The sequence below is a fragment of the Acanthaster planci genome, linkage group LG03, assembly GCF_054643075.1.
Source record: "Acanthaster planci isolate LZ-2023a linkage group LG03, COTS_SCS, whole genome shotgun sequence".
In the NCBI taxonomy this organism is placed as follows: Eukaryota; Metazoa; Echinodermata; class Asteroidea; order Valvatida; family Acanthasteridae; genus Acanthaster; species Acanthaster planci.
Genome location: NC_141779.1, coordinates 8384575 through 8409154, shown reverse-complemented (window position 1 = coordinate 8409154; position 24580 = coordinate 8384575). Strand labels below are relative to the sequence as shown.

The window sequence follows — 24580 nt, the reverse complement described above, 5'->3', positions numbered from 1 at the left end:
GAATTCCAGCACGTACAAAAATGTAGTAAAATATTATTTGAAAGATGATAATTATTAAGTAAAAAAACACTTTAAAATAGACTTATATTTACTTTTATTTATGAAATAAATTTAAATAAGTCGAATAAATTTTAAATAAACTAAAACTATACAGAAAACATTACGAAATAATAGTAAACTATCACAAACGGTTGCTATGTAAACAATATTGATATGCATTGTAAAGATCAATGGTAAACAACTACACATGCTGCACAACTAACGAGTATCAGTCTTGAGTCGAGTGTTCACAAGCTGGCAAAAAAGACACGTTGAGCGAAACTTTCGTCAAGTAGGTCTTACTGCTTAGCCTTAGGAAGTGTTTTACACCACGGGTAACACTGCTGACTACATTTTTGGGGATAGTGCACCGTTTGTCGGCGTTAGCAAGTAATTAATTTCGTGAGTTCGGCCTACACCGTTAATTCAACCGTGCAGTTTACAATGGAAAATAGAACAGGCCCAGCTGGTGAAGGAAGTACAGCTGTGATGGAGGATTCTGCACCCAACTCCTTGAACACGCAGCGGTCAAGATCAGCGCCTAGCACAAGGCAGGCATCACAGCCAACAATAGGGAGCAACAGCGGCAAGTTTAAGGACAGAAACCCAGACATGACTGCAGTGAGTTTCACAGGCCTAGCCCCAGGCAAATGTTGGACGTAGGCCTACTCTGGTAGGCCTACCTGGGACAACTCGTACCTGGGACAACTTGTACCTGGGACATCTTGTACCTGGGACAATTCGTACCTGAAACATCTCGTACCCTGGACAACTCATACCTGGGACAAAGTTTTAACCCAAGTTTAGAGAAAATTGCATTTTATCATAGCTTCTGGCAACATTATGTTAGAATTGTAGCCTGGTAGCATGGCATATCAAATGCAGTTTTTGATTGCTGATAATGCAGCCGTCTGTTTTGTGTGTAATTGGATAACTAAGCCTTTTTTGAAAGTGTTCCTGGTAAAAATAAGAATTAATTGAGAATGAAAACAAAACATGGAAAAGCATTTCACGTAATTTTCTCATTTTTTTAAAATATAGGTCCCTCTGAAAAGAGCCATCTGTTTTGAGCAGGCAAATTAGTTTCAGACATTGAATCAATCTCTTTTGGGATTATTTGTGGCTCTGAAAAGAGCCGGTGGCTCTGAAAAGAGTTGTTTGGTTTATTCAGGACATGGGCCCAGTCAGGTACTCGCAGGCCACCAGAAACCTTGAAGTTTTGATCTCCAAAACCCGGTAGCGGTCCCACATTAGAAAGAGGTGCCTCTGGAAAGTCCAGACTTGTCTTCGCTGGTGATGCTGCATCTTGGCTTCCTTGATGAGCTTCATATGGAGCTTGACCAGTTTAATTTTTTCCTATTATTTCTACCCTCCCGAGGCTCCACTACAGTCTCCATGTAGAAATAAATCACACAGTGACACACCCTTCAATAAACATGTTTTTTCAAAAGCATCCAAAGTTTATTCCTAAAATCAATCTATAAGAGATAGCGTCTTTGAATGGGATAGAGCCAGCACTTCTCATCCATTATCTGGAACTTGGAAGCAAAATGCATTTTTCTTCCAGGTACAAATTGTCTGGGTACAAAGTGTCCCAGCTACAAAGTGTCCCGGGTACAAGTTGTCCCAGATGTGAAATTATGCGTATGAGTTGTCCCGGGTACAACATGTCCCGATACTGGCCTAGGCTACATGATGATAATTGTTACTTAGTCTTAGTCTAACATAGGCCTGCTGACTGTTTGATTATTGTAAATGATCAGGGCCCAATTTCATGGCGCTGCTTACTGCAAGCGAAAAATCTGCGCTTACCATAACAGAAAATTCTGTACCTATGGCGAACGTATTTTGTGGTTAGCGAGAAATTTTGGCTTGAGCGCAAGCGTACATCCCGCAAAGAACTCTGTGCTAAAGGGTAAGCACACAATTTTTTGCTGGCGCAGTTTGGGCAGAATGGAGATCGTAAACGTGGAATTTTGTGGTAAGCAGCACCATGAAATTGGGCCCAGATATGCACGAACATTTTATTCGGTTTCATTCAGAAGCTTTGGTATGTTTAACTTAATGTTAATTTAGTTAATTTAAGAAGATATTTCATCACTAATAGTGTTTGTTGTAACTTAATTTCCAGGCTGGAAAATTAATCACAATGGAAGGAGAAACAACGAGAGATTGTCTTGATATAGAACGGGTATGTACGTGTACATTTGAAGTTTGAGTCCATAAGTTCTAAAGCAATGAATGGTGTGTTATTTGTAACATGTGAATTGCAAAAAGTGCTTTCAGTTAATCAGTCACATTTTTTCTGTGAAGTTTTGTTTCCTCTTTTCAATCATGTTAAAGTGTTATAAATTTGACTTCTTGAGGCTTGATAATAAAACCAACAAAAATTAAGTTGAAAAGTATTTTTTGGATCAAAATGATGTGGAGCATACACATACATGTAGTTTGGTTAAAAAATAAAAGAATAAAAAAATGAATTGGAATAAGTTATGAAAAAATGAAGAAATTTCTATTTGAACTCTGGAGAAAAATTTGACCTGTTAGATTTTCTTTTTAGGTGCAAACCCCTGATCAAGTGAAGAAATTCCGAAACTTCACCCAGCCTGAGCCACAAGTCAGACGGGTCTTCTATGGCAAGGCGCTGGACCCAGACGTGGCCTCAACCGTCAACCACGGAGTCAAAACGAAAGCATCTCTCTTTGTAAGTTCATAGCCATGGTCCAGTGTCTAGGAGTTGCTAAGTATGAGATATGGCTTTGCAAATTCACATGCTTGCCAAAGACGTCAACAAGCAGCAGCAAATACTATCAGTGTCAACAGAGTACCAACAAAGTACCAACAGAGTACCAACCGAATACCAACAGAGTACCAACAAAGTACCAATAGAATTACAACAAAGTACCAACAGAGTACCAACCGAATACCAACAGAGTACCAACAAAGTACCAACAGCCTGATGATATGCAGCTCCCGAAAGCTTCAAAAGAAGTATTGTCATGCATGGAACACTCTCGCATCCCTACCATTACTATTATTATTATTAAAAGGTTCAATTCACATTCAGATTCCCACAAAATTTATTTTTTGCTGCTGCCAACAACTGTACCGTAATTCACACCTGGAACTAAAGGGGCAAAAATAATGTTGTCTGTGGGGAACATCTGAATTATTGACCAAACCCTTAACCTTTACACCAAGGATGCCTGAAATTTCACTATTTATGCACTATATATATATCTCTCTCCCACACTTTACCGAAAAGGTTTCAGTTATTTTTGTTACGTTGCAGCAAATTAAGAGGGAAACAAACAAATCTCTGTACAAAGTGAAGGCAGAGTTGCCCCTTTGCCCAGATGTGAATGTGATAAATGGAACAACCTCCGATCATGAGAATGACAGCACAGACGATAAACTTGCAGGAACAATTCACAGACTAGAACCTTGAGTGCAGAAAAGTAACATGCACGACAAACAAAACCAAATCTTGCCTACGTCACTCTTTAACTGACAAAATTCTCCAACATGTATGGAACAAAGAAAGTTCCAAGAAAGATCTTTCATTTTTGTTGTCTGTTTCTCTTCAAATTTGTAAACCAAGCCTTCACTCACATTGACTTAATCTCTTTGTCATTTCATAGGCTGGTGACCTGATCAACCCAGACCCAAAGTCAAGATTCACGCAGAGACTGGAAGATAAGAAGGAGTCATCCCTCTACCTCAGCAAACAGAAGGCGCCGCTTGGCACATCACATGACCAGCGCAAGGGCTTACCCAAAGGAATGGACAAATATCAGGAGACCTTCGGTGTCAAGAACGTGTTTGGTGAGCGTCTGAACATGGTTGTTTTGATCAAAATACCCCCCAATACTAGCTATCCTTTTACCAGTATGTGCACCATTGTCCACCTAATGGATCAGTTTTGAAGACTGGATAAGCAAAATTGGTTAGCCCAAATAAATTTGCTTAAGGAAAAGCTGGCCCCCAGCTGATTTGTCTCATAAACCTTCCATTTTGGAAAAACTGCATTCACAGTAACATGGAGGGTAACATTGATGAAACAACTTTGATTAAAGAAGTTCCTCCACTCCTGGTTCGCAGATGTGACGGCTGGTGAACTGGTCAGCCCCACCAAGACCTACCAACAGGTCATGGAGGAGAGCGAGAAGGGTCGCGACCTCTACAAACTGACCCACCACGAGTTCCTGGTTGGAGAGGCAGTGGACCGCAACTATGACTGGAGCCGCTACCCCAAGGAGGGCATGTTTGGCATCGCCACACCCCACGACAATGACGGCAAGCACGTCGCCAATACACTGAAGTGGCTCAGAAATGATCAGCTGTAAGTGAAGAGATGCCAGATATGTGTTGTGTAGCTGCCAGTGATATCCACAATTGTCACAATTAGCAGGGTGAAATAGACATGATTTAGGAAAACTCAAAACTTTAAAACATTTACACCAACTTAAGTTGGTATTCCTTGGGTTTGGACTGTCCCCTTCTGATTAAATTTGCCTACACAATAAAAATGATTTGTGGCCGCAGTGTTATAGACAATACTCAAGGTATATCTCAAATCAAGGAAATATAAAATGCAACCATACCGGTTTTGCAGTTGTAATCATAATAACCTTTGTATTTGTTTTAAATCCTAAAAATATAAATCAGACTATTTTATGATTTCAAAAGGGTGTACTCAAGCTGTGATATTTATTCTTTCAATAAATTTCTTGACGACTCATTTGATTTCACAGTGACAAAGGCACCAAAGTGGTGTCCAAGCGGGTGGACGACTTTCGCGAGCGCACCCAGCCCCAGCTGGGCCTGGTGCATGACCCCATCAAGGACACGCTGCACGTTCCCCCCGACCACTCCTTTGGGGTGCTGATCAAGCCCGACGAGTTTGGTGCAGGGGACCTGATGCATGGCCGGTCGCAGGAGAGCTACCTGCGGGGCAAGGACCGGGACCGGGGCCTGCTGGCTGCTGTCCGCCAACAGCTTAAGAAGGCCAACTACCACAATTTCAATGATTTGCAGGCAGCCTTCAATCACTACGATAAGGTAAGCACCAGCAAATCCTGCCAAAAGCTTGGAAGTATTCAGGATTGTGTATGCAGGCCCTCAGTATCCCTTGGGTCACTGCAGGTGTTTTTGAAAATGTAGCTGTAAATAAATGATTTTGAAACTTGGTGCTTAAAAAAGAAAGGTCAACTCTCCTGGTTCTCGCAATGAATTGTTATGGGGAGAGAATCAACAACTCACTGCAGAATTTCATTCACATTAGTGTTTTTCTTCCAGTGTTGGTTGGCCAGGTCATATAACGGCAGGGCCTCCCAATAAAATCAATGAATAGATTGCAGAAAGTGGAATTATTTCATTGATTGTCAGTGTACATGGAACTGAATGTGTAAACAAGCTTCCCTTGTTCCTAAAAGATGACTTATAACTTTGCCGTCTGGATTATTTCGATACCGTTTGGTTCTGTAGAATAGTGACGGCAAGATTGACATTCAAGAGCTGCGGTCCTGCTGCAGCCAGTTTAGCCTCCCCATAGAGCCTGAGCTCCTGGAGCAGCTGATCGACTACTGCGACAGCAACCAGGATGGCTACATTGACCACACCGAGTTTGCCAACTTCCTGAACTGGAAGGACAAGATGCAGCAGGGGTCGGAGCGGCCGGAGCAAGGGGCTGAGGATGTGGAGAGGCTCAAGAAGCAGATTGACCGGTCCATCGGGGAGCACCGCACCTCTGCGTCCATGATCAATGCCGTGGTGGGAGGGGTGTCCACAAGAGGTGAGAGCAAGGCCCAGTTGCACAGCATTGCTTGACAGTTGGCTGCAAAGTTGTGCTTACTGTAGTGAAAAACCGTACCATTTGAGCACCATTTCGTGGCATAGATGGAGATGTGTATCACTACATTACTCATTTATGCCACTTCCTTGGTGATGAAGCATCCGTTGACTCTCCTTACTGCTTAAAACAGTCTCTGTGAAATAGCCCTTATGCGTATGATGTCACATTAGAGGGTATTTCTTCTTGTTCTGAAATACACTCGAGCAACGCATAACCTGTGTAGACAAAGGCTTTGTTGTCACAACATTCGCTCATAAGCGGTGCTAAATAATCCTGGAGCCTAACAGCCAAGAATGGAATTGAGGAAAACAGCTTTTGGTGCATCTTTGGTCCTACTTCGGTACTCAGCGTGATAAACATTGGGAAATGTATCCTTACTCTGTTTTTAAATAAGTTTTTATTGTAGTTTTTGGGAAGAAGGGTAGCAGTCAGTCACAAAACTAGCAATGATGTCATACACATGTATAGTGTCATTGCATCTGAGTGCAAATCTTAGCAACTACAAAAACTTGACAAAGTGAATATAAGTACAACCAATCAATCGTGAACATCTTAACTTGTTTGTCACCGGCAGATTACAGAACATACGGAATTCCAACAATTCGTAGCGACCTCGCTGCCCCAAAGATCAAAAGGATCAGCGACAACAAGAACTATGGGGACGAGTCGGACGCCTTTGGGTTGATCAACCCTTCTATCTACAGCAACAGGGGGGTTTACGAGAAGGACTTCTTCAAAGCAAGGCCCCAATCACAGGTCAGTGCTATTTAACTTCATGAAAAGCTTGTTTAAATGGAATGAACACAAATGGAATACGTGTATACAGATATACAAACCGTGTAAAGCCTGCAGTGTTTGAGATGTTGGAATAGTGACTGCAAAATGCACAGTTTGTGTCCATAGCACCTGATTGCTAGCACTGGCATTGAGTTTGCATCTCAAGCAAGAAATGTTAATGATGCCTCTTGTCTGATGATGCAGCGGTCCTCGAGTACACCAGCGGTTTTTGCATCGCAAGTTGGGATTGAAATCGGTTGTCAACTGGCTGTCTACCCAAAAATTGTGGGCAAATACACCCACTGCGCAAGCACGTGATTAATCAGCAGAGTTTAACCTGGTTCATCTGTCTGATCATCGGAGAGATGGTCTGCACTAGTTGGATTACAAACGAAATCTTCAAATGAAATGTCTCCTCCGTTTGTGTTGCGGTCTGGGTCTTCAGGCTTCATGAGTCAGTATTGGAACCAGTCTGTGTGGTTTGGAATGGGTTGCAAATGTGGCCCAATATTTTCAAGGGAACTGATTTTCAGATTTTAGGTGTTACTCGTTCTTACATCTGACCTAACTGGCATTTTCTCACTCCCTCTTTTCGTTTGTTTAGATCAAGGATATATTCACGTCTGTTGGGGTCCAGATGGACAACGACACATTCCAGAAGCTGTGGGAGGTTGCATCATCAAGGGCGGACAACGGTCAGGTCAGCGTGGAGAGTTTCCGCAGCGTGTTAGACGAGGTAGAAGCCATCCAGTGTGCAGAGTCCTCATAGCGCCTCCCAGGTTAGGCTGTATTGTGCCGTTCTCAGAGCAAATGGACTTCTCTTTCTGTCAGTATTTCAATTGTTTCCAGTCTTCGTTTCCCTAAGATGTCCAAGATCAGGCTGCACAGCTTCAGTTTCCACACCTCGGTTAAGTCGTTCACCTTGGTATCCTTTGGTCAGTGTATCCTAGGCAGTATGCCTGTGTATTCAGTGTATGTGAGAACTTGTGGTAAACTGTTGATCAGAGGACAGCAAGGGCTTAGGTGTATTTGTCCTTGTATCAGTGGGGGATCTTCAAGCAGATTTGTATGCCAAATTCATTTTTTTGAATCCTGTCTTTCTGAGGGGTTACTATAGATTTCAAATATTATAGAGCAATATTCCTTTCAGATTTTTTGGTGTACTTATGATCCTTTAAAGGCCATAAGAAATAGAAAAATCATAGGTATAAGGATGTGTGCCCTGTTGTGCAAGAACTGGAATGCTATTGCATATTCATAACATTAAATATGCAGAGTTAAAAGTGTTAATTACAATAGAAGAAGTTTAGTGGATTGGGCAGCCTCCCACAAAATATCTAGGGAGGGTCTAACTTCTCTGTGAACACACTCTCCTAGTTCCACTTTCAAAGGATAAAAATATGTACACCAAACAGAAACTGATCTGCTTTTTTTATACGTTGTTTTCATTTATTTGTTAAACAAGTTTTGTCTTCCTTGAATATATGAAAAATATATGATCTGGAATGATCAAAGTGAGCCCAAAAAATTAACAATGTTACAATTCCATTTACAAGCATAATGTACTTCTGATTGGATGAGATTAGCATCCATTTCCAAACACATTCAGCCAGTTATAGTCTCAGTATTCTCGGTCTATGCTGACGTCAGTAAAATTAAAATTTGCAGGTTAAATGCATCAGTAGCCCAAACCCAAATGTGAATCACGTAGAATCTTGTTGGATTGGCATGGCAATGGGGTGAGGCATTTCTCGTCAGAACACATGGCCCCAAATTTTGTCTGGTTAGTAGAAATGCTGTGTAAAATTACCCATTCATTGCACTGCTATAGTAGTGATGTGGTGGAGTGAACTTGCAGTCACTAGCAGTTTCACCTGGGACAGTATCTCGCTGGATGCAAACCCATCTTAAATAAATACATTTGATTTCAAACATTACAGGTTAGGATAAATGACCATCTCCAATCATAGCTACCAATTTCAGAGTTGGTATTTGGAAACGAGTCTGGTCTTTTAAAACATATATATCACTACCAATACAGTCACCTTCACAAAAATGGGGTGTTGCATCACATTTAATTAGCAATATACGAGGGCTATTTGTGCACATACATGTACAAGCTTTCATAATATTCTGTAGCGAGTAATCTACTGAATATAACCATCACAGTAAGATTTAAATGTGTTAACCACTTGTTGCTGAGTGGATTTTTCTTAAATAAGACAAGATGCCGGGTCCTTTTCAATATTTTCCGTTTTCAAAATTCTTCAGAAATTCATCCTTTCATTTAATGGCTGTTTATACCTACGTGAAGGACTCTTTGGGCACTACTCTAAAGTTGACAGTTAACGTTCATTGACTTTTGAATATTTCAGCCAGGCCTGCAGCCTTGGAAAAAGAGCCCAGATTGTGCGGTGGATTATTGAGTGATACTATTCTCCAAATCCACATTTCATCTCATCGCCGACAGTCCCCAAATCCTCCAATTTCAATATAATTTTACGTACACCCAAGGGGGTTAGGGTTAATAGGTGCCACTGTACCCTCTCACTTGCAATTCTGAACATGCTCAGTGAAGTTTACTACAGGTACATATATACATGTTTATCCGTCCTGTAAGTCATTATTTGTTAGCAGGTTAGTCTTAATTCCAGTGGCAGCTTATTAAACAGGAAGCAAGTACAGTTTGGGCAAAGAACGTTATAAAGTAATATTTCAAGTTTAAAATGTATATAAAACTCAATTTTTGTACATATTTGTTTTATATAACAAAATCATTTAAATTATACGTTATTTCAATTTATGTTTAAAATTTTCGGCCTTAGAGACAAACACAGTTGCAGGTTTTGTGAAAACACTGGCATTTTATAGAGTTGACATTACTGATAGAAAATTATGTATTCCCGTGATGCAGCTTTTCGTGATTGTTCATGTCGATTTGCTATGTACATGTATATATAAATACTACCGTATTCCATCCATAATTGTCAATCTCACCAACAACCAAACAACCATAGCAATTTTCCAATTCATTTTGTACATATTTCCAGCAGAGTGTCTTTTAATACGCGTTTAGTGCTGTGTAAGGCAATAATAAATTTACAAAGAAAAAAAACACTACAGCATCATAGGTGTGGTAATTTTATGTAAATACGTCTTCTAAAGAGCATCACTATCACTAGAAGAGTGAAAGTTTTCTCTGATACTGCAATACATTTTTTTGATTGTACCCAGCCCTCAGTTGTGTTTCCCGCTGACGCCTTTTGATCATTTTGACGTCAGTTTTACGGAAATCGGACATGCTGTTCTCACAAAATGCCCGTTTTCTTTGGTTGGCCAAAACGTTAACTCTTTCCCTTGGTGTAAATGACTGTACAAACAAACCCTTACATCAGACTGAATGCAGACTGCACAGCTGCACTTACATGTACATTAGATGCCCTTCATATGCATGCTAAGTTTCAAAAAGAGCAGTGATAATGCATCCAAGTTCTGGGGGGAGGGGCATCAGTGCTGTACGGAGAACATTAAAATAAGGAGCCACTGGCTCCTAGAAAAAAAAGTTAGGCGCCAGGTTGATTTTTGTACATGCTGTGCATACATTTGAAAATACACAAGTTAGGCCTACAATGTACAAAATCTGACAAAATACACAGAAACATTATTGTGTCAGTTACCTGCAGGGCAGACAGGCTTTGGATTTTGTGCTTGTGGAATCAATCAAAAATGGCACCCAAATTATATGAAAAAAAAAGCTGAAAGAAAAAACAAGGCATGTTTGTTCTCTTACATTCGAGCATTTCGTACCTGGGACCAGCCGGAATGTGCATAGACCGCTTGTGCATCTAATGAATACGCACGTCTCAGCTCCCCATACACACTCTATACAGCGTGCGACCACAAACCAGTCGACTTGGGTACCTAGTACCCGTACGTGCATGTATGTACCTACATGTAGCTACGCTGTAGTTAATGTGGGCTGATGCTGTGTACATAGTAAGACAGAAGAAAATCGCATGATCACATAAAGACACATTGCTCAATGCATGAAGAAGAAAACTAGGCAGCAATCGTACGTGAAATATGACTGACAAGGACAAATCAGGACAAGGACTAACAGGCACAAATAATCATATGCAGCAAGGTATGAGACGGAGAGAACCCCCCCTGCTTTGTGTTGGTCATTGTCTCGCAGGAATCTGGGGAATTCCTTTCAGACAGCATGGGGGGATGTGTTAAGTAACAATAGTCTGGAATGTGTATAGGGATTGGACATGTTGGGGCGGTACCCCTCGGTCTCATTTCTTGCTGGGTATACAAATCATGGTCGCCAATGGTGATAAGAATTAAACATTCGGTTGCACATTGTCATATTTTAGGTGCAAATGCGACTGATTTGGTCTCACCGTTAAGCGCTGGGGGGCATTACCCCTCAGCTGGAGAAGGTCCACAAAGAAACTGACTCTGCCCGGGTTCAAGATAAACTAATGGTTTGATGTTTGCTTTTTTCTTTTAAATAAATCAACTTAATGTAAAACGGAAGAGAATTAAAGGTGTACCATCATAACCTCCCTGGAAAACTCTTCCAGCATTACTTCAGGGGTGAGATTGACCAAGGATAACAATAGCTGAAAACAGCTGAAAAAAGGCATATAGAAATCGAACTGTGAAAATCTTCTATACTTTTGTAAACAGCCAGTGAGGAAAAACAGCTGAAATCCAGAACAAAAAAAAGCTGAAATCGGCTAAAAAGCTGACAAATCTCACCCCTGTTACTTCCGCCTGTATCATCACCATGTCATGAAAACTGAACTCGCACTGCCGACACAAATCAAAACTCTTGCCCAAGACGGGTCCAGCGATCCGGCACAAGGAGGAAGTACTTGTCCATGGCCTCACAGAAACGGGTACGGTAGAGCTCGGGTGACACCACCGTCGGCATTTTACCTGAAAGATTCCACTAAAAATTGTAGCACTGAAGAAGCATTTCACTTCTTTCCAGTGAAATGTCCAAATGCTAATTCAACTAAAGCTCCAATTTTTGTTCGCCGAAAAAGTGAGCTCAATAGTCATAATAAGGCGCAAAATGGAGAACTTCACCGTGAATTTGTGTAAAACGCTATTATCACATGAGCACCATTTGGGTAGGAATACGCAATGTCAATGCAACAGGTGCGGGTGCCGGGACAGGCACGCATGCCTAGTATGCCTTTCCCTATGCATTTACGTTCACACTCGAACGGCGCCCATGGTGATAACACCTTTTTAGCTGAGTTCTCCATCTTAGCGGCACTATACAATCTTTGGCCCTGTTCCTATTTAGCATGCTCTGTTTAGAACATACTGTGTGCCAGGGCGCTATTTCATGGTGCTGCTAAGCACACAATTTTATGCTAACAGAAGCTCAGCGTATTTCCTGGAGACTAGCAGTCAGCACAGCAAAAGGCAAGTTTACCAAATCCCCACATGCTCATAACTGTTGGCACAACCACACCATGAAATGGTGCTTTGGTCAGCAAATTTTTCCGCTACAGTAAGCGTTACTTTTCTGCAAACTGGTAAGCAGTGACATTGGGCCCCAGGGAAAAAAAAGGAGTATTTCCGGTGTTAATTTCCAACTTAAGCCAGCAATCCCCTCAAAACCATCAGGCAAGTTCACAGATTCTCATAGCAGAAACATCTGGCGATCCAGGGCCAGATTACAAACATAGAGCAGGCAGTATTCCTGAAGGAAATCTTGTGCAATTGCAAGGTACGTCAAGAGACTCCACTGACAAATGATTCATGCATGGACTGCTGCACTACTCTTAGCTGAGGTTTTGAACTTTCGGTCAAGTCTACTGACCCCAGAAAGACTGAGCAGAGAGTCCAAGTTCCACTCTATCTACCTTGTGATGTTTGTTCTTGAAAGCATCGCTGAATTGACAATACTTTTGACTGAAAATTACATCAGTGAAGGGTGAAACTGGGCACTGGAACGCTAGCCCCAGAGCAATCATTTGTTTCCCCTGAAGAAGATTACCTTGTCCTCCCACAATGCCAGTTGATTTCACCATCATCTCCAGCTTCTTGTCCCAGGTGAATGTGCGGATGTAGTCTGAAAACACAGATGTAATCAGACAAATTCATCACCAAATCTCTCAGCTTATTAGTACTGAAGATGGTGGATTTAGGCACAAACAGTGTTCTGTACCTACCCTGAGATATTGTTTAAAATGCTACAATTTATAAGCTGTTTGAAGAGCCCGCATTTGTGGCCCACTCACCGATGATGCCAACCACGAGTTCATCAGTGTTTGCGTCCAGACCCACCAGCAAGGAGTAGTCCATGATGAAGTGACTGGCAAGGAACATGCTGTCATAGTGGACGGCCATGATTAGGGCTGCCTTACTGTGGCTCCGTACAAACAGAGGCGAGTCCACCATATCTACATAACAAAAGACGGACACAGTGAATGTGCATTATGTCTGTCTCAATGATACTATGGAGGCACAGAAGGGCCATGACTAATGAAGATATCCCACATTGCTGTCTCAGTATAGTGAGTTTCTAGCAAGGGTGAGTTACCATCTCGGTGCCGAGAGTTATTTCTATTTAAACTTGGATCAAAAATGGCCTGCTACAACTCACCGACTCACATCAGCCATGAGGCACTAACTTGCCGTGGTGAGTTAAATGTTTGCTACCATGAGTTTCTATCTCACTTCTTTCAAAGCCTGTTCTCACACATCATACGTACAATACATACAACAAAACAAGGATAGCAATGTAACAAAATATCCAAGAGAGGTCTGTGATAAACTTGAAAGGCCCCATATCATAAATGCATTTTCAGCATGCCTCATGTCCATATGCATAAGTTGCAGAGAGTTTTCATTGAAATTGTTTAGTGAAATGCAGTACATGGATGTGGGTGGCTTAGACCTCCAAGTGCAATGAAAATCACACCGAATCTTCTTCAGTTTGGTACGGCTAGAGTTCCTTCGAAAGGTTAGCTTTGAAGCCTCCGAATCATTTTCCCAAAGCGGCTACCAATGACAGAACTTGTCAGAGCAGCAACAGAGTTTGTCAGGCCAGACTCACGTCTCAGCAGGTTCTCGTCCATCAGCACCAGGTCCTGCTGCCCCTGGCCCGTGGTCTTGACATGGCGATTGCGGATGGAGCCCTTCAGGTCAAAGACCTGGGCCATGCGACGCCGGTAGAACAGGTTCTCCATGATCAGCAGCACATGCTTCTGGGCTGTGTTGGTGACCGGGTTGTGGTAGCCCACCTTGTAGACCCCTAGGATCTTGGCCAAGGTGGTTGGCCGCTGTTAGAGGGAGGGGGGGAAGGGTGAAGTGTGTGAGGGACAGGTAATTTTGGAAATCAGGAAGTACAGAAACAATGATAATACATAAAGAGGGAATGACTTGACAATTTTAAAAGGTTCATGTTCTTTTAGAATAGGAGTTTAAGGTAAGACTTTTTTCTAATTTTGGTGTTTCCAATTCTGAAAAATGCAGAAGACCTTTCCAATGGTATATTAGCACTGTTATGCATAAGCACTAGACTTCAGCACTGGAAATACATGTACATGTCACAACTGTCATCTGAAGTTGAAACATTCATTTTTCCTGTCACATTAAACTCAATGAGCTTTTGAAATGGGACAAAAAGAAATTTTGATATAGATGTACGTATAATGGAGAAAAGACAACTGGTTGAAGTGAAGCAAACTCCCAGGATGATGCTAATCAGAAAACAAATAATGGCTGACATCCCTTCAAAATGTGGCTTTGCATCACTGTACCCTGAAATGACCATTTCTGGCTTACTCCGTCATGACAGGTCGAGTATATGATGCGTACATCAGCATTGGCAGGTCGTTTTGCTTGAAGCTTTGTACAAGCATCCTGCTAAGCCAATAAATTACATCAACTACTGATGGAATGTTCACACCCCTCTTTGGTTTTTTTTAACTGAGGATGGCCAAGCTTGATTACGTTGGGCTAGAATTCTGTAACCAACTGTGCCTTTTCACCTGCTCTGCATGCGCTTGTTGGATGTACTTGAAATAATGTGGGGCAAACTCCTTGAAAGACTGGAACTCCAAACGAGATATCTGCTTCAGCACAAATCTGTCATCTGTGCAGAGACCAAGAAAACAAAACCACAAAGGATGAGTTATATTCAGAAACTAAAGGGGCTTATTTGCGACGGGGAAAATAGCTAATCCACGGACATACCATTGTGCCGGTACTATGCTAGCCAGAACTTTTAGTTGATTCTTCTTCCAAGTCCCAAAGTAAATTATATGTGAGGTGATCTGGCAAAATGAGACACAATTGGGCACAGGCAGGAAGTGGAGAATAAATGCAAAAACTCATTGAGGGGATAAATTTTTCTTTTCCAATTTTCAGAATCTTTGTCCGATTTTCTTTAGCAGTGCTGTTGACTTGAATCGCTGACTTGGACTCGAGTCGGACTTGGGTCACTATTTCTTTGCACTTGAAACTTGGGAGCGAGAGGCTAAAGACTTGAACAATTTGACCTGTTGACATTGCCAACTTTTGTTAAAATAAATTCAAGGAAACAGGTGCCCACAACTTTCAATGTGCCAAACCAAATTAAGCTTGTCTGTATTCCTTCATAGATATTTTATCATTAGAAATATCAGCATATTACATGTATGATGATAAAATAAGACAGACGGGTAAGGCATATTTTGCGAGACGTCACAGATAAAATCACTGCAGGTCAAAGTCTACCTTTTGTCTTGAGAAACTTTGAGCGTGATTTGCCACCCTGAGCAAGCCATGAGATGGAACGAGACAGTGATCGGATGTAGGTCTCCTCGCCGGCCGGGAAGACAATCTTTCTAAGATTCAAGAATTCTTCGGCGTGGTACACCAGGCAGAAGAACTGCGTGTTGGTAACATCCGAAAATTCTGAGAGAGGAAGACAACCAGTGTAAACAACACTCCCAACGTAAAAAAACCCTACTTTGATGTCCAATATAGGATGTAAAAACCATGGGTCCAGTTTTGGGGGAAAGGGTCTCTCTAAACAGTCCTAGAACTTTTAGAAGACAGACCAGGTTAGAAACAGCCACGGCAGTATGGCAACCATTACGTAGTAAAATTTCTTCACTGGGTTGTATGAGCAAAACCTAGCATTTCCTATGAAGAAAAAGAGTAAATCAGAGCATAATCATACTTAACATCATAAAAGTTAAGGAAAAGAATCAGCTAAATTCCAAGTGTGAATAAAAATATTTTATGCTTTTTGATAATATAGTAAAAGCAAATGCTTATCATTTACCAACATGACCAACTGTGTTCCTACCAGCATTGGGTAAGACGGAAGGAATGTATAAGGATTCTTTGAGTGTGTGAGCGTACGCATATGCTTAAACAAGCCAGGCCCGTCATGGCCTGTGCCATGCTTAGCAATACCACACTGCTCTGTCTGTATACAGCAATTGCACATTTGAACTTGTTTATGCATGTGCATTTGTATGCTGCACTAACCAGTATTGTTATCAGTTAGTTTCACAATGGCAGCTTACAAATATGAAACAAAATTACAACTTTGTATCAGCACCTCCCGGTTATGGCCAATGAAAACCAAGTTTTGGGCCTGACATCTTAAACCTGACTTTCTCAATTTCATCTTCACTTTTGTCCACTTCAGTTTGGATGTTCTGCAGACCCCATTGTTTATTACAACTCACGCAGTTCAATGTGCGGAGACAAGGGGTCCTTCTTCTCTGTTCCACTTCTGAGTGAAAATTCAAAGTCTGTCTCATCTGAAGAAAAGGAAGAGGGAGGAATTTGTCACAGACAAAGTGCTATAAAATGTGTCAATATTTCATGTTGACCCCCATCGCGGGGGAAAATTAAGTCATAATCACACTGGAATGCGATGGTACAGCAGCAATCCTTGTGTGGGTCACTCCTCCCAAGGCAATACTCCTAGATTAAAATTCAAGCTTATTTTCAGCATGTCCAAGTTGCGAGTGACCTTTTTGTCAAATTAACACTAAGGAATGCTACACACTTGAACACTTGAACACTTTGCTAAATAGCCTCATTATTGGGTTTGATCCCACAGAGAAAATGATTAATTGATACAAAAATGACTGAATAGCAATAATAATAGCAATAAGACCAGAGGAAAGCATCACAAAGTGTAATGAGAGTAACAATGGAACTGCTCTGATAAATAATCAGCTTCAAAAAAGCGAGGATTCCAGGCCATATTTGTGAATAATTCTGCTTTACTTTGCATTATAAGGAGCACAGTGAGCTCTTCACTTAGTTTGCCCTCTCCAATGAAAAAAATGAACATTTTGCAGGATTACTTTAAAGGGCTTTATCTCAACAGTTACCTCCGGCGATTTGAGTCATTTTGTCACGTTGGGTGACGTATGCACCAACCTTTGCTCTCGGTATAGCTGGACGAAGTGGATTCCTCTGAGCTGGTCACATGATACTGAACAGTGTCAGTGTAGGTGAACTGACTTTCGTCTTTTCGTTGGCTGCTCGGAATGGCACTGCTTGGACTGTCTGGCATTTTACTCCGAAGGAATGATATGACGCCTCGGCTTGCTTTTCCTGCGAGAAAATATACGGTCAGAGGTAAATACGAAAAAGGGTACACCAAACCAACGGAGAAATCGGGTCCATGTATGGCAAGTGAATTCATCAGTGTGTCTATCACGACATTCTTATCATAGGAAATGTCTTCAATAGTCCGCAGCTCTTTCACGTCACAACAAACCAATTGTTTTCTGTTTGGCAGGCTTCTCCCATGACAGGGTACTTTCATTATAAGTCAGTGCTAAAGTTGTGTCCAATAAAATGGCTGTGATCAGGATCATCACGTGTCTATGAGAAAGGACTGCAAAACCACAATGGCTTCCACAATCCATACCAAGGGACACAGCCTAAAGACAATCTGCAAATTGGAGTCACAGACAGCATGTGAGGCCAAGTCAAAATTTAGAGCAGTTTCTCATTCCCACTAGGTTCCTTTTTCCTCATCTGCCCCGTTTTTTTTTTTTCTTTCTTGTTGTAACATCTTTTCAGTTTTGTATTTATTAATATGTAAAAATAAATGCAAGTTAAAATGACATGGGATATGGCATGTTAATATGGGGATACGTTAAAATAACATAGGGATTGAAGACTCTTAACTTCAGATACATAAGTATTGGCCATAGTGTCCTGAGATCTATTCAGCATCTTGGAAAAACTCCACTAGGTAAAAAGAAAAAGCCATCTCCTACACTTAAAAACAAACCCAGATGAGAAACTTTTTTTTCTTTACTTGGCCTTAAGACTCAACCTGAGTCTTGGGAATCTTGATGCCTACTTGTCATGGGAGGCTTCTTGGGCCGTTCCTTGCCCTCTGCTGCCCCCTGGCCATTGTCCAGCAACGAGCGCCGCTTGGCAGTGGGGCTGGTGTTCCTCGACTCTGGCTTGCTGCCGGGCTGCAGAGCACCCTCACTTGGCTGGGGATAATCAGGCTGCTGGAGCTCGTACAACTGTGTCTTGTATTGCTCGGAACTGTCAGAAAAAGTCATGTTTTTGTTTGTAATTTATTTCATCTGTAACGACTGCAGTGGGAACATACATATACCTTAGGCTTTACACTGGCAGATTTACACTGGCAGATTTACACTGGCAGATTTACACTGGCAGATTTACACTGGCAGATTTACACTGGCAGATTTACACTGGCAGATTTACACTGGCAGATTTTTCCAAAGCACTTGACCAATGTGCCCATGGAGTACCAAAGCATGACGTCATTATGGACGCAAAGTACTATAGTGCAAACGAAAGCAGTACACTCGCATGTTAATTCACATACTTGTTCTCGCACTAATGTCTTTAACACTTGTCCAGGACATATTGACTTCAGTATTTTTTATAAATCTGAGCATGTAAGCACCACACTAATTTTAGTATTGAGTGCGAATGTTACACACAAATTGTCAAGTGCACTTCACAATGATTAAAATTGGGTACGTTAAAATGGTGTCCACGAATCCACTGAAAGCTACCCCCAATTCTTGGATGTATTAATGCTAAACTTATATCAGAAATATAAAAACCAACATATAAGAAATCAGTGTGAAGTAAAATTCATTAGATTAATTACAGTGAAATGCATTACAAATTGAAAGTGATCTGAAAGAGATGACTTAAATGGCTAAAACTGATGGCATTCCTCACAATTTGAACTGGCAACTTGTCCTGAAAAAACAGGGCCGCCTAAAGTAAGGCCTAATCAGAAAAGGAAGTTCTGTGATGGTTGGATGGTTGGATGATGACAGAGACACTCAAGAGGCCCCGATGTGATGTCAAAAGCACTGAACCAGTGCAATGCTACTATTTAGAAGTTGACGGCCCACTGAGAGGTGTTTTGAGCATCTTTAGCAGATACTAATTAGCCAGCTGACCACAAACCCGGAGATACAAGTACTCATACATGAAAAGCAGTTCTTGTACTCAGCTGGTAAAGTACTCGGACGTTCAGGTGCTCGGAAATTTAAGTACTCGGCAGCACTCTCTACTCGGAAAAAAGTACTCGACTACAACACTGGTAATTCAGAGGTCTACACTAGTGACCAGTGGCTCAAATTTCACACAAAAGAAGCCTGTGAAGTTGTTCTGTCTTCAAGAAATACCAGTCGACACTGAGCTCACGAGCTCACTGTGTTTGCAATGCTGAATCAAAGAAGGGTTAAAAAAATTGCCTGATCTGAAGAGTGCTTCATTACCTGAGTGCGTGTGCGATGATGGAGCTGGGCTCTTGGTCATATATGATGACGGGCATGACAGTGCATGGTGGCAACAGGTGGTGTTCGCTGGGAGGGCTGAACAGAAAATGGGGGGGGGGAATAATTCAACATTATCACAAACCTGACTTGAGCAAAACAGAGCAGTAGCAATTATCAAGTTCAGATGGAAATTACCGGAAACTCTGTCGTGAAATCGACAGAGCGAGGCATAAGTTAACACTGGTTGGTGAGATGGCGGGACAAGAACCCTTTGCTCAAGCACATTTTAATCATGTTTATATGAAGGTCTAAATCCAACTACAGAAGAGTGTCTTATTACCACCAGACGTGGGCGTTGCCAGGAAGGCAAAAATGCTCTTTCTGGGGGGAGGAGGCAGGGGCAAAGCACTCATCAGCCGCAAACTGAGAAATCATCAAGAGTGGAAGGGGGGGTCAAGTCGGAGGTATTTGCAAGTACATTGTGATTTTCATCCTTCTTTTCTCGTTTACTTCCCTTTTCCTTTCTTTATCTTTTGTATTCCCCCCCCTGGAAGACAAGCATCCCCACGGCCCTTCCCTCGCGACACTCACACTAGGGACTCATTCTAAGCTTGATCCTGAAAAATACCGCTTTAGAACGTGTCAGTGTGAATTCAAAATGCCTCTCGTCATTCAAAAAGACTCATTCTACATGTTCTACACAATTTCTATTTTATTCATTAAAAAGTAAAACTTCTCTTCTAAAAAGAAAAAAAGGGTGCATGAGAACTTGTCCTTCTGTTCTGACATGATTCATTACAGATTTTATTTGCACATCCCACAATTTGTGAATTTGCCCGAGGTAAATGCATTTTAACTCAAATAAATAATGCAAACGTTCTGGAGACTCTCAGAGTTTAGTGTTGAGAGTGTAGGCTCCATTCATGAAATCCTTGATGGGAATAAAGTCTGTGATACACTGAGCATTGGCAATTTGTTTATGCAGTCTCTTCACTAGAGAGAAAAAAGACAAGTAACTCCGAAGAAAAAAAAAGAAACAATAAGAAAACAAGAGTCCAGCTAACTCACTACGGCATCTCTACACGTGCTAAATCACTGCCTGGTAACAGTGTGCTGAAGAAAGTCTTCACGGAGCTGTTGGTCTGCTTGGCTTTGAGAGGGCTGTGCTGGTGGGCTTCACCTTTTGTGGACATTGTCACATCTGCCTGGTCTGTACCTGTGTGTTGGAAGCGAGACCAATGCTGAAAAGCTTCCACATCATTGGGACGTTTCCGGGAAAACTGCCCAAGGGAGTTCAGGTCAACTTGCAAACTTTACCCGACCAAACATAATGATCTGCAGGCCGCAAGAGCCACTTTTAAGTTCAAGAATTTAATTTGGCTTAAATGAATTTAGCCAGTGTTTGCATCCCACAATGTATGAAATTTTGCTCCTTTTATAGTAGATAATGTCACAAATTCTTGCATTCGTGGCATTGTGATTACAAAAAATTTGAAAGTCAGCTGATATGTATTTTTTTCTAAAATTGGGTTTTCAGCTTAAATTACCTTGGAAAAAGGGCAGTAACAACCCTCAGAATATAATTTTGAATTCAATATCATTATATTTTTAAGGTGTACCCACCCTCTGGTAAAATAACAGTCTTTTCTTCACCTTCTTTGTTTTCTACTGCTTCCGTTGCAGAGTCTGGTTGAGCAATATTCTCTGGTAAAACCCAAATAAAGTAAAAGAAGTAGTTGAAAAGAGATCAAAATCTCTCTTCAAATCCAATATTGCAGTTCCCATCCTGTTTGAAGAATGCCATGTTTATCCGTACTATCAACCATGCAAAGTGCTGATCAAAACAATACTGCAGCCAAAGTTTGGTGCCATTATGTGGATATATATGGGGAAAAAACCAATGAGACTGCTGGTGACAACCATCTCAGCCACAGGCTGCACATAATCATTCCTCTCCACTCACAGACTCCAATATATCCCTGTCCTGCTAAGTCAGAAATTATACCAAAAATCTAAATTCACCTGCACAGTGTCGCCTGTTATTACACTCAAACAGGGCCATTTAGGCTGTTTTTAAAAGAAATTCTGAGGTAATCTGTCCTGCTTCATAAAAAGGTGACCTCCTGACTACAACGAACCAAACCAAAATAATAGTTTTCATTTTCTTCTAAATAGACCTGGCTTTTTGTCTTCCAGGGATGGCATCTCAACGATGGTTAGATCGTTATCGGGGCTGGCGTCGTCGGTCGTCTCAGTCTGGGGCTTGTAGGCCAGACCAGCATATAGACCCGGCGATATCCCATAATTGGGCATTTTTTGGATACCGAGGCAGTCAAGGTAGGCTAGGGATGGTGGAATGGTGGTGACTGTGACGAATAGGAGAGAAAGAACAGGAAAAACACAACAACAGCAATAGAGACAGTGCTTATTAAGGGGTGAGTGCCACCTCAGTCCATTATCCATTGAACAAAGAAAGTGCTCCAGGGTTAGCACTGCTGCACACTTTTCCAATTTGGTCAGTTTAGTGGACGACCAGGCTGTCGCAAGTACAGACCAGAAAGGTTTTCACTAAAAAATCAGACTGATCTGACCGTACACAAGGCAATCATATGAAATCAAAGTTTGTTTCCTTCAAGTCCAATTTCACATGATCAAATTCGGTCTGATGGGAGCCCCACAGTAATAGACAACTGTCCATGCGACTGGCCACCATGTAACAGAACTGGGCTTACATTACGGGCACATCGCTACCAACAACATGTACACTCCCGACCAATAAAAGGCGGATATTGCAACAGTGACCAAACCATACCGGCGATGAAGCGGGGATCCAATCATCTTGTCAAATTGGAGAGGCGCGCAGTGCAATTGACTTGGTTTGAATTGAATTTGGTGAAAATGAGACCACAGTTGAAGTGACTCATTTGGCCCCCCCCCACCAAAAAATATCAGGGCATGAGATTTTTAGTAGTCATGGAAATCCTGCAGTGTTTTCCAAAGGCTGTTATGATGAAATTCGTCAACACCTCAACTCTCTCTACATTTTCAATCGTAAATCAAATCATGACGTTTTTCCCTACTTAAATGTTATTTGCTGCCTTCAAAAATTAATGTGCCAATTTACTTCAATGACATATCCAAATTGCCTTGGCTGATAAACAGCAGTTTGTTTTGCGGTATTTCTGAATAAATTTCCAGAGGTTATCCTCTCAAGGATTTTTACAGGAGAAAGCTAAATTTTCAGCTGAAAGTTCTGAAATTTTGGCAGTGGCCAAAACGGGCTTCCAGAGCTACGGCTAGGTCTATTGTCTGCACATCTCCATGTACTTCCAATGGAGTGAAGACCTAGACCTAGCTCTGGACAACAGATTTGGATGCAGCTTTCATTTCAACAAGGATGACTTTACTGGATGTCTGACACCCTGACTGCCCTGAATTTGTCCACCACAGTCTTTTAGAGGATTCAACACTTTACATCCCAAGTCACTATTCGTTTGAAATTTGTTGACTTTTGTTGCAACTGAGGTGACACTCTTGTTAGTTAAACCAATGTACCAATGGACAAAGTAAATGAACAAATAACCATCAAAATCAGTCAAGTCATACAAATACAAAAACAACACAGCAAAATAATGTGCGTCTTTCATAGTTTCAAAGAAAATTTGAAACCAATGGCAGTTGTCAACTCAAGCAATTAGCACATAAGACAATGCTAGATGTGCAAGGCACCACTTTGCAACTGAGACTTTTTTCAGCAATTGCAACAAACTGAAAAGAAGAAAAACACATTCAAACAAGTAATTTGCAGCAACAGCAAATCTATGGCTTTGTTTTCTCCCCAAAGAAGAAGAAAAATGAAATGTCAAAAACAGGTGCAACACCAAGTTGTGTGCTAGAGCAGGGTTAGGAAGGGGGAAAGATTAGCCAACATGCCCCACCCCAACTTTTCACATTTTATCAGAAGGCATGTGTTGTCTTTTCATGTTTTATTGACCCACCTCAATGATAGAACGTTTCAAAAAAATAAGTAAATATATTCCCTATTCAGCTGTTCTTATTCTCCTTCCAGTTTGGTAACTGCCCGTTTAATAAATGCTGGCATGTGCCATGGCGTTTTGGCAATATCTACCACATGCTTCCATTTTTTTCCACATTGCACTCCAAAAAGAATGGGCTCTCCATGGCAACCTCTCACTGGAATATGGCACTGTGAATCACAAACAGTTTTTGCTAGTTTCGAAAAAAAACAAAAACAAAAAATACGGCACCTACTCGTCAGTTGGCTGCCTTTGCTGGGAAAGTTCGTAGGTCAAGAGTCATTCAGTGCAATGATCAAACCATTTGAGTCTCAATCAAGTCATTAAATTGTGCAATTGACAACATTATATGCACTTAACGTATTCACCAACAATACAATACACTTTGTGTTTGTCTCTTGGGTTTTATTTTTCCAATATTCACAGGTCTCCATCGGTGTCATAGCTGCATATCCATTCTACTCTTTCTCTTAGGAGTTAGTTCTCATATGGTTCACAAACTGTCCACAATTGGCCTGAAATAATCCATCTTTCATCAAGTTTGTTCATAGGCCAGTACCACTGTAATGCTGTGTGGCATCTTTGTATTGCTATTATTGGCGCATCGATGAGTTATTACACCACTACACAATTACATTAAGAAGACCCATCCACATGCAACAAATGAATCACAGTGCATGAAAAGAAGAAACACACAAATAAGTCGGGTCTTCAAAAGGGAACTTGTGGTCTTTTTGCTTCACTTACTGTCGCTGCCCTCTTGGGAGAGTGACAGATTAAAGTTCCCATCCTCGTAGCTGTCGTAACTCGCTTCGGTCGGTACCCGAACCTGCAATGGGGCGGGCGTGCTGTGCTCCATTATCTGCGGGATGCTGACAGGTAAGCTGGAGACCTGGGGTAGGGACGGGGCGTCATCTTTCTTCAAGGAGGGCGAGGACCGGGGTGACTTGGGGGGCGTGGTTGCCATCACTGCATTCTGAAATGGATTTTGAAAAAGCCAAAAATGTAAGAAGTAAAACAGAAAATTGTATCCTGGTTATGAAAAATTAGTCTGTGTGTGCCATGTACGGTCAAGGGGGTTTCAAAACAACCCTAGCAAAAGA

The 24580-nt window shown here is 41.5% G+C and overlaps 2 protein-coding genes across 3 annotated transcripts in view; one reads left to right on the top strand and one right to left on the bottom strand.

The window, feature by feature from the left end:
* The first annotated feature begins 220 nt into the window (after positions 1–220).
* On the top strand, positions 221–9787 carry efhb (EF-hand domain family member B). The gene is made up of 9 exons (XM_022242685.2): positions 221–660; positions 2171–2230; positions 2600–2743; positions 3681–3864; positions 4141–4381; positions 4794–5100; positions 5527–5833; positions 6468–6649; positions 7275–9787. The coding sequence occupies exons 1-9, from the start codon at positions 484–486 to the stop codon at positions 7437–7439; spliced, it is 1767 nt and encodes a 588-aa protein (XP_022098377.2). The 5' UTR covers positions 221–483; the 3' UTR covers positions 7440–9787.
* The window catches only part of LOC110983433 (1-phosphatidylinositol 3-phosphate 5-kinase-like), a 54778-nt gene continuing 38296 nt past the window's right edge, over positions 8099–24580 (bottom strand). Inside the window, exons 26-39 of one of the 2 annotated variants that reach the window (XM_022242687.2) lie at positions 24225–24453; positions 21618–21806; positions 21064–21144; positions 20509–20656; positions 19441–19536; positions 18027–18220; positions 17090–17266; positions 16384–16458; positions 15419–15598; positions 14692–14795; positions 13755–13980; positions 12937–13098; positions 12693–12767; positions 8099–11617 (exon numbers count right to left, since the gene is read on the bottom strand). In XM_022242687.2, coding sequence (XP_022098379.2) covers positions 11502–11617; positions 12693–12767; positions 12937–13098; positions 13755–13980; positions 14692–14795; positions 15419–15598; positions 16384–16458; positions 17090–17266; positions 18027–18220; positions 19441–19536; positions 20509–20656; positions 21064–21144; positions 21618–21806; positions 24225–24453 — 2052 coding nt within the window. In that variant the 3' untranslated portion in view covers positions 8099–11501. The remainder of the gene's footprint in view (positions 11618–12692; positions 12768–12936; positions 13099–13754; positions 13981–14691; positions 14796–15418; positions 15599–16383; positions 16459–17089; positions 17267–18026; positions 18221–19440; positions 19537–20508; positions 20657–21063; positions 21145–21617; positions 21807–24224; positions 24454–24580) is intronic. The other variant, XM_022242689.2, reaches the window with a different exon arrangement.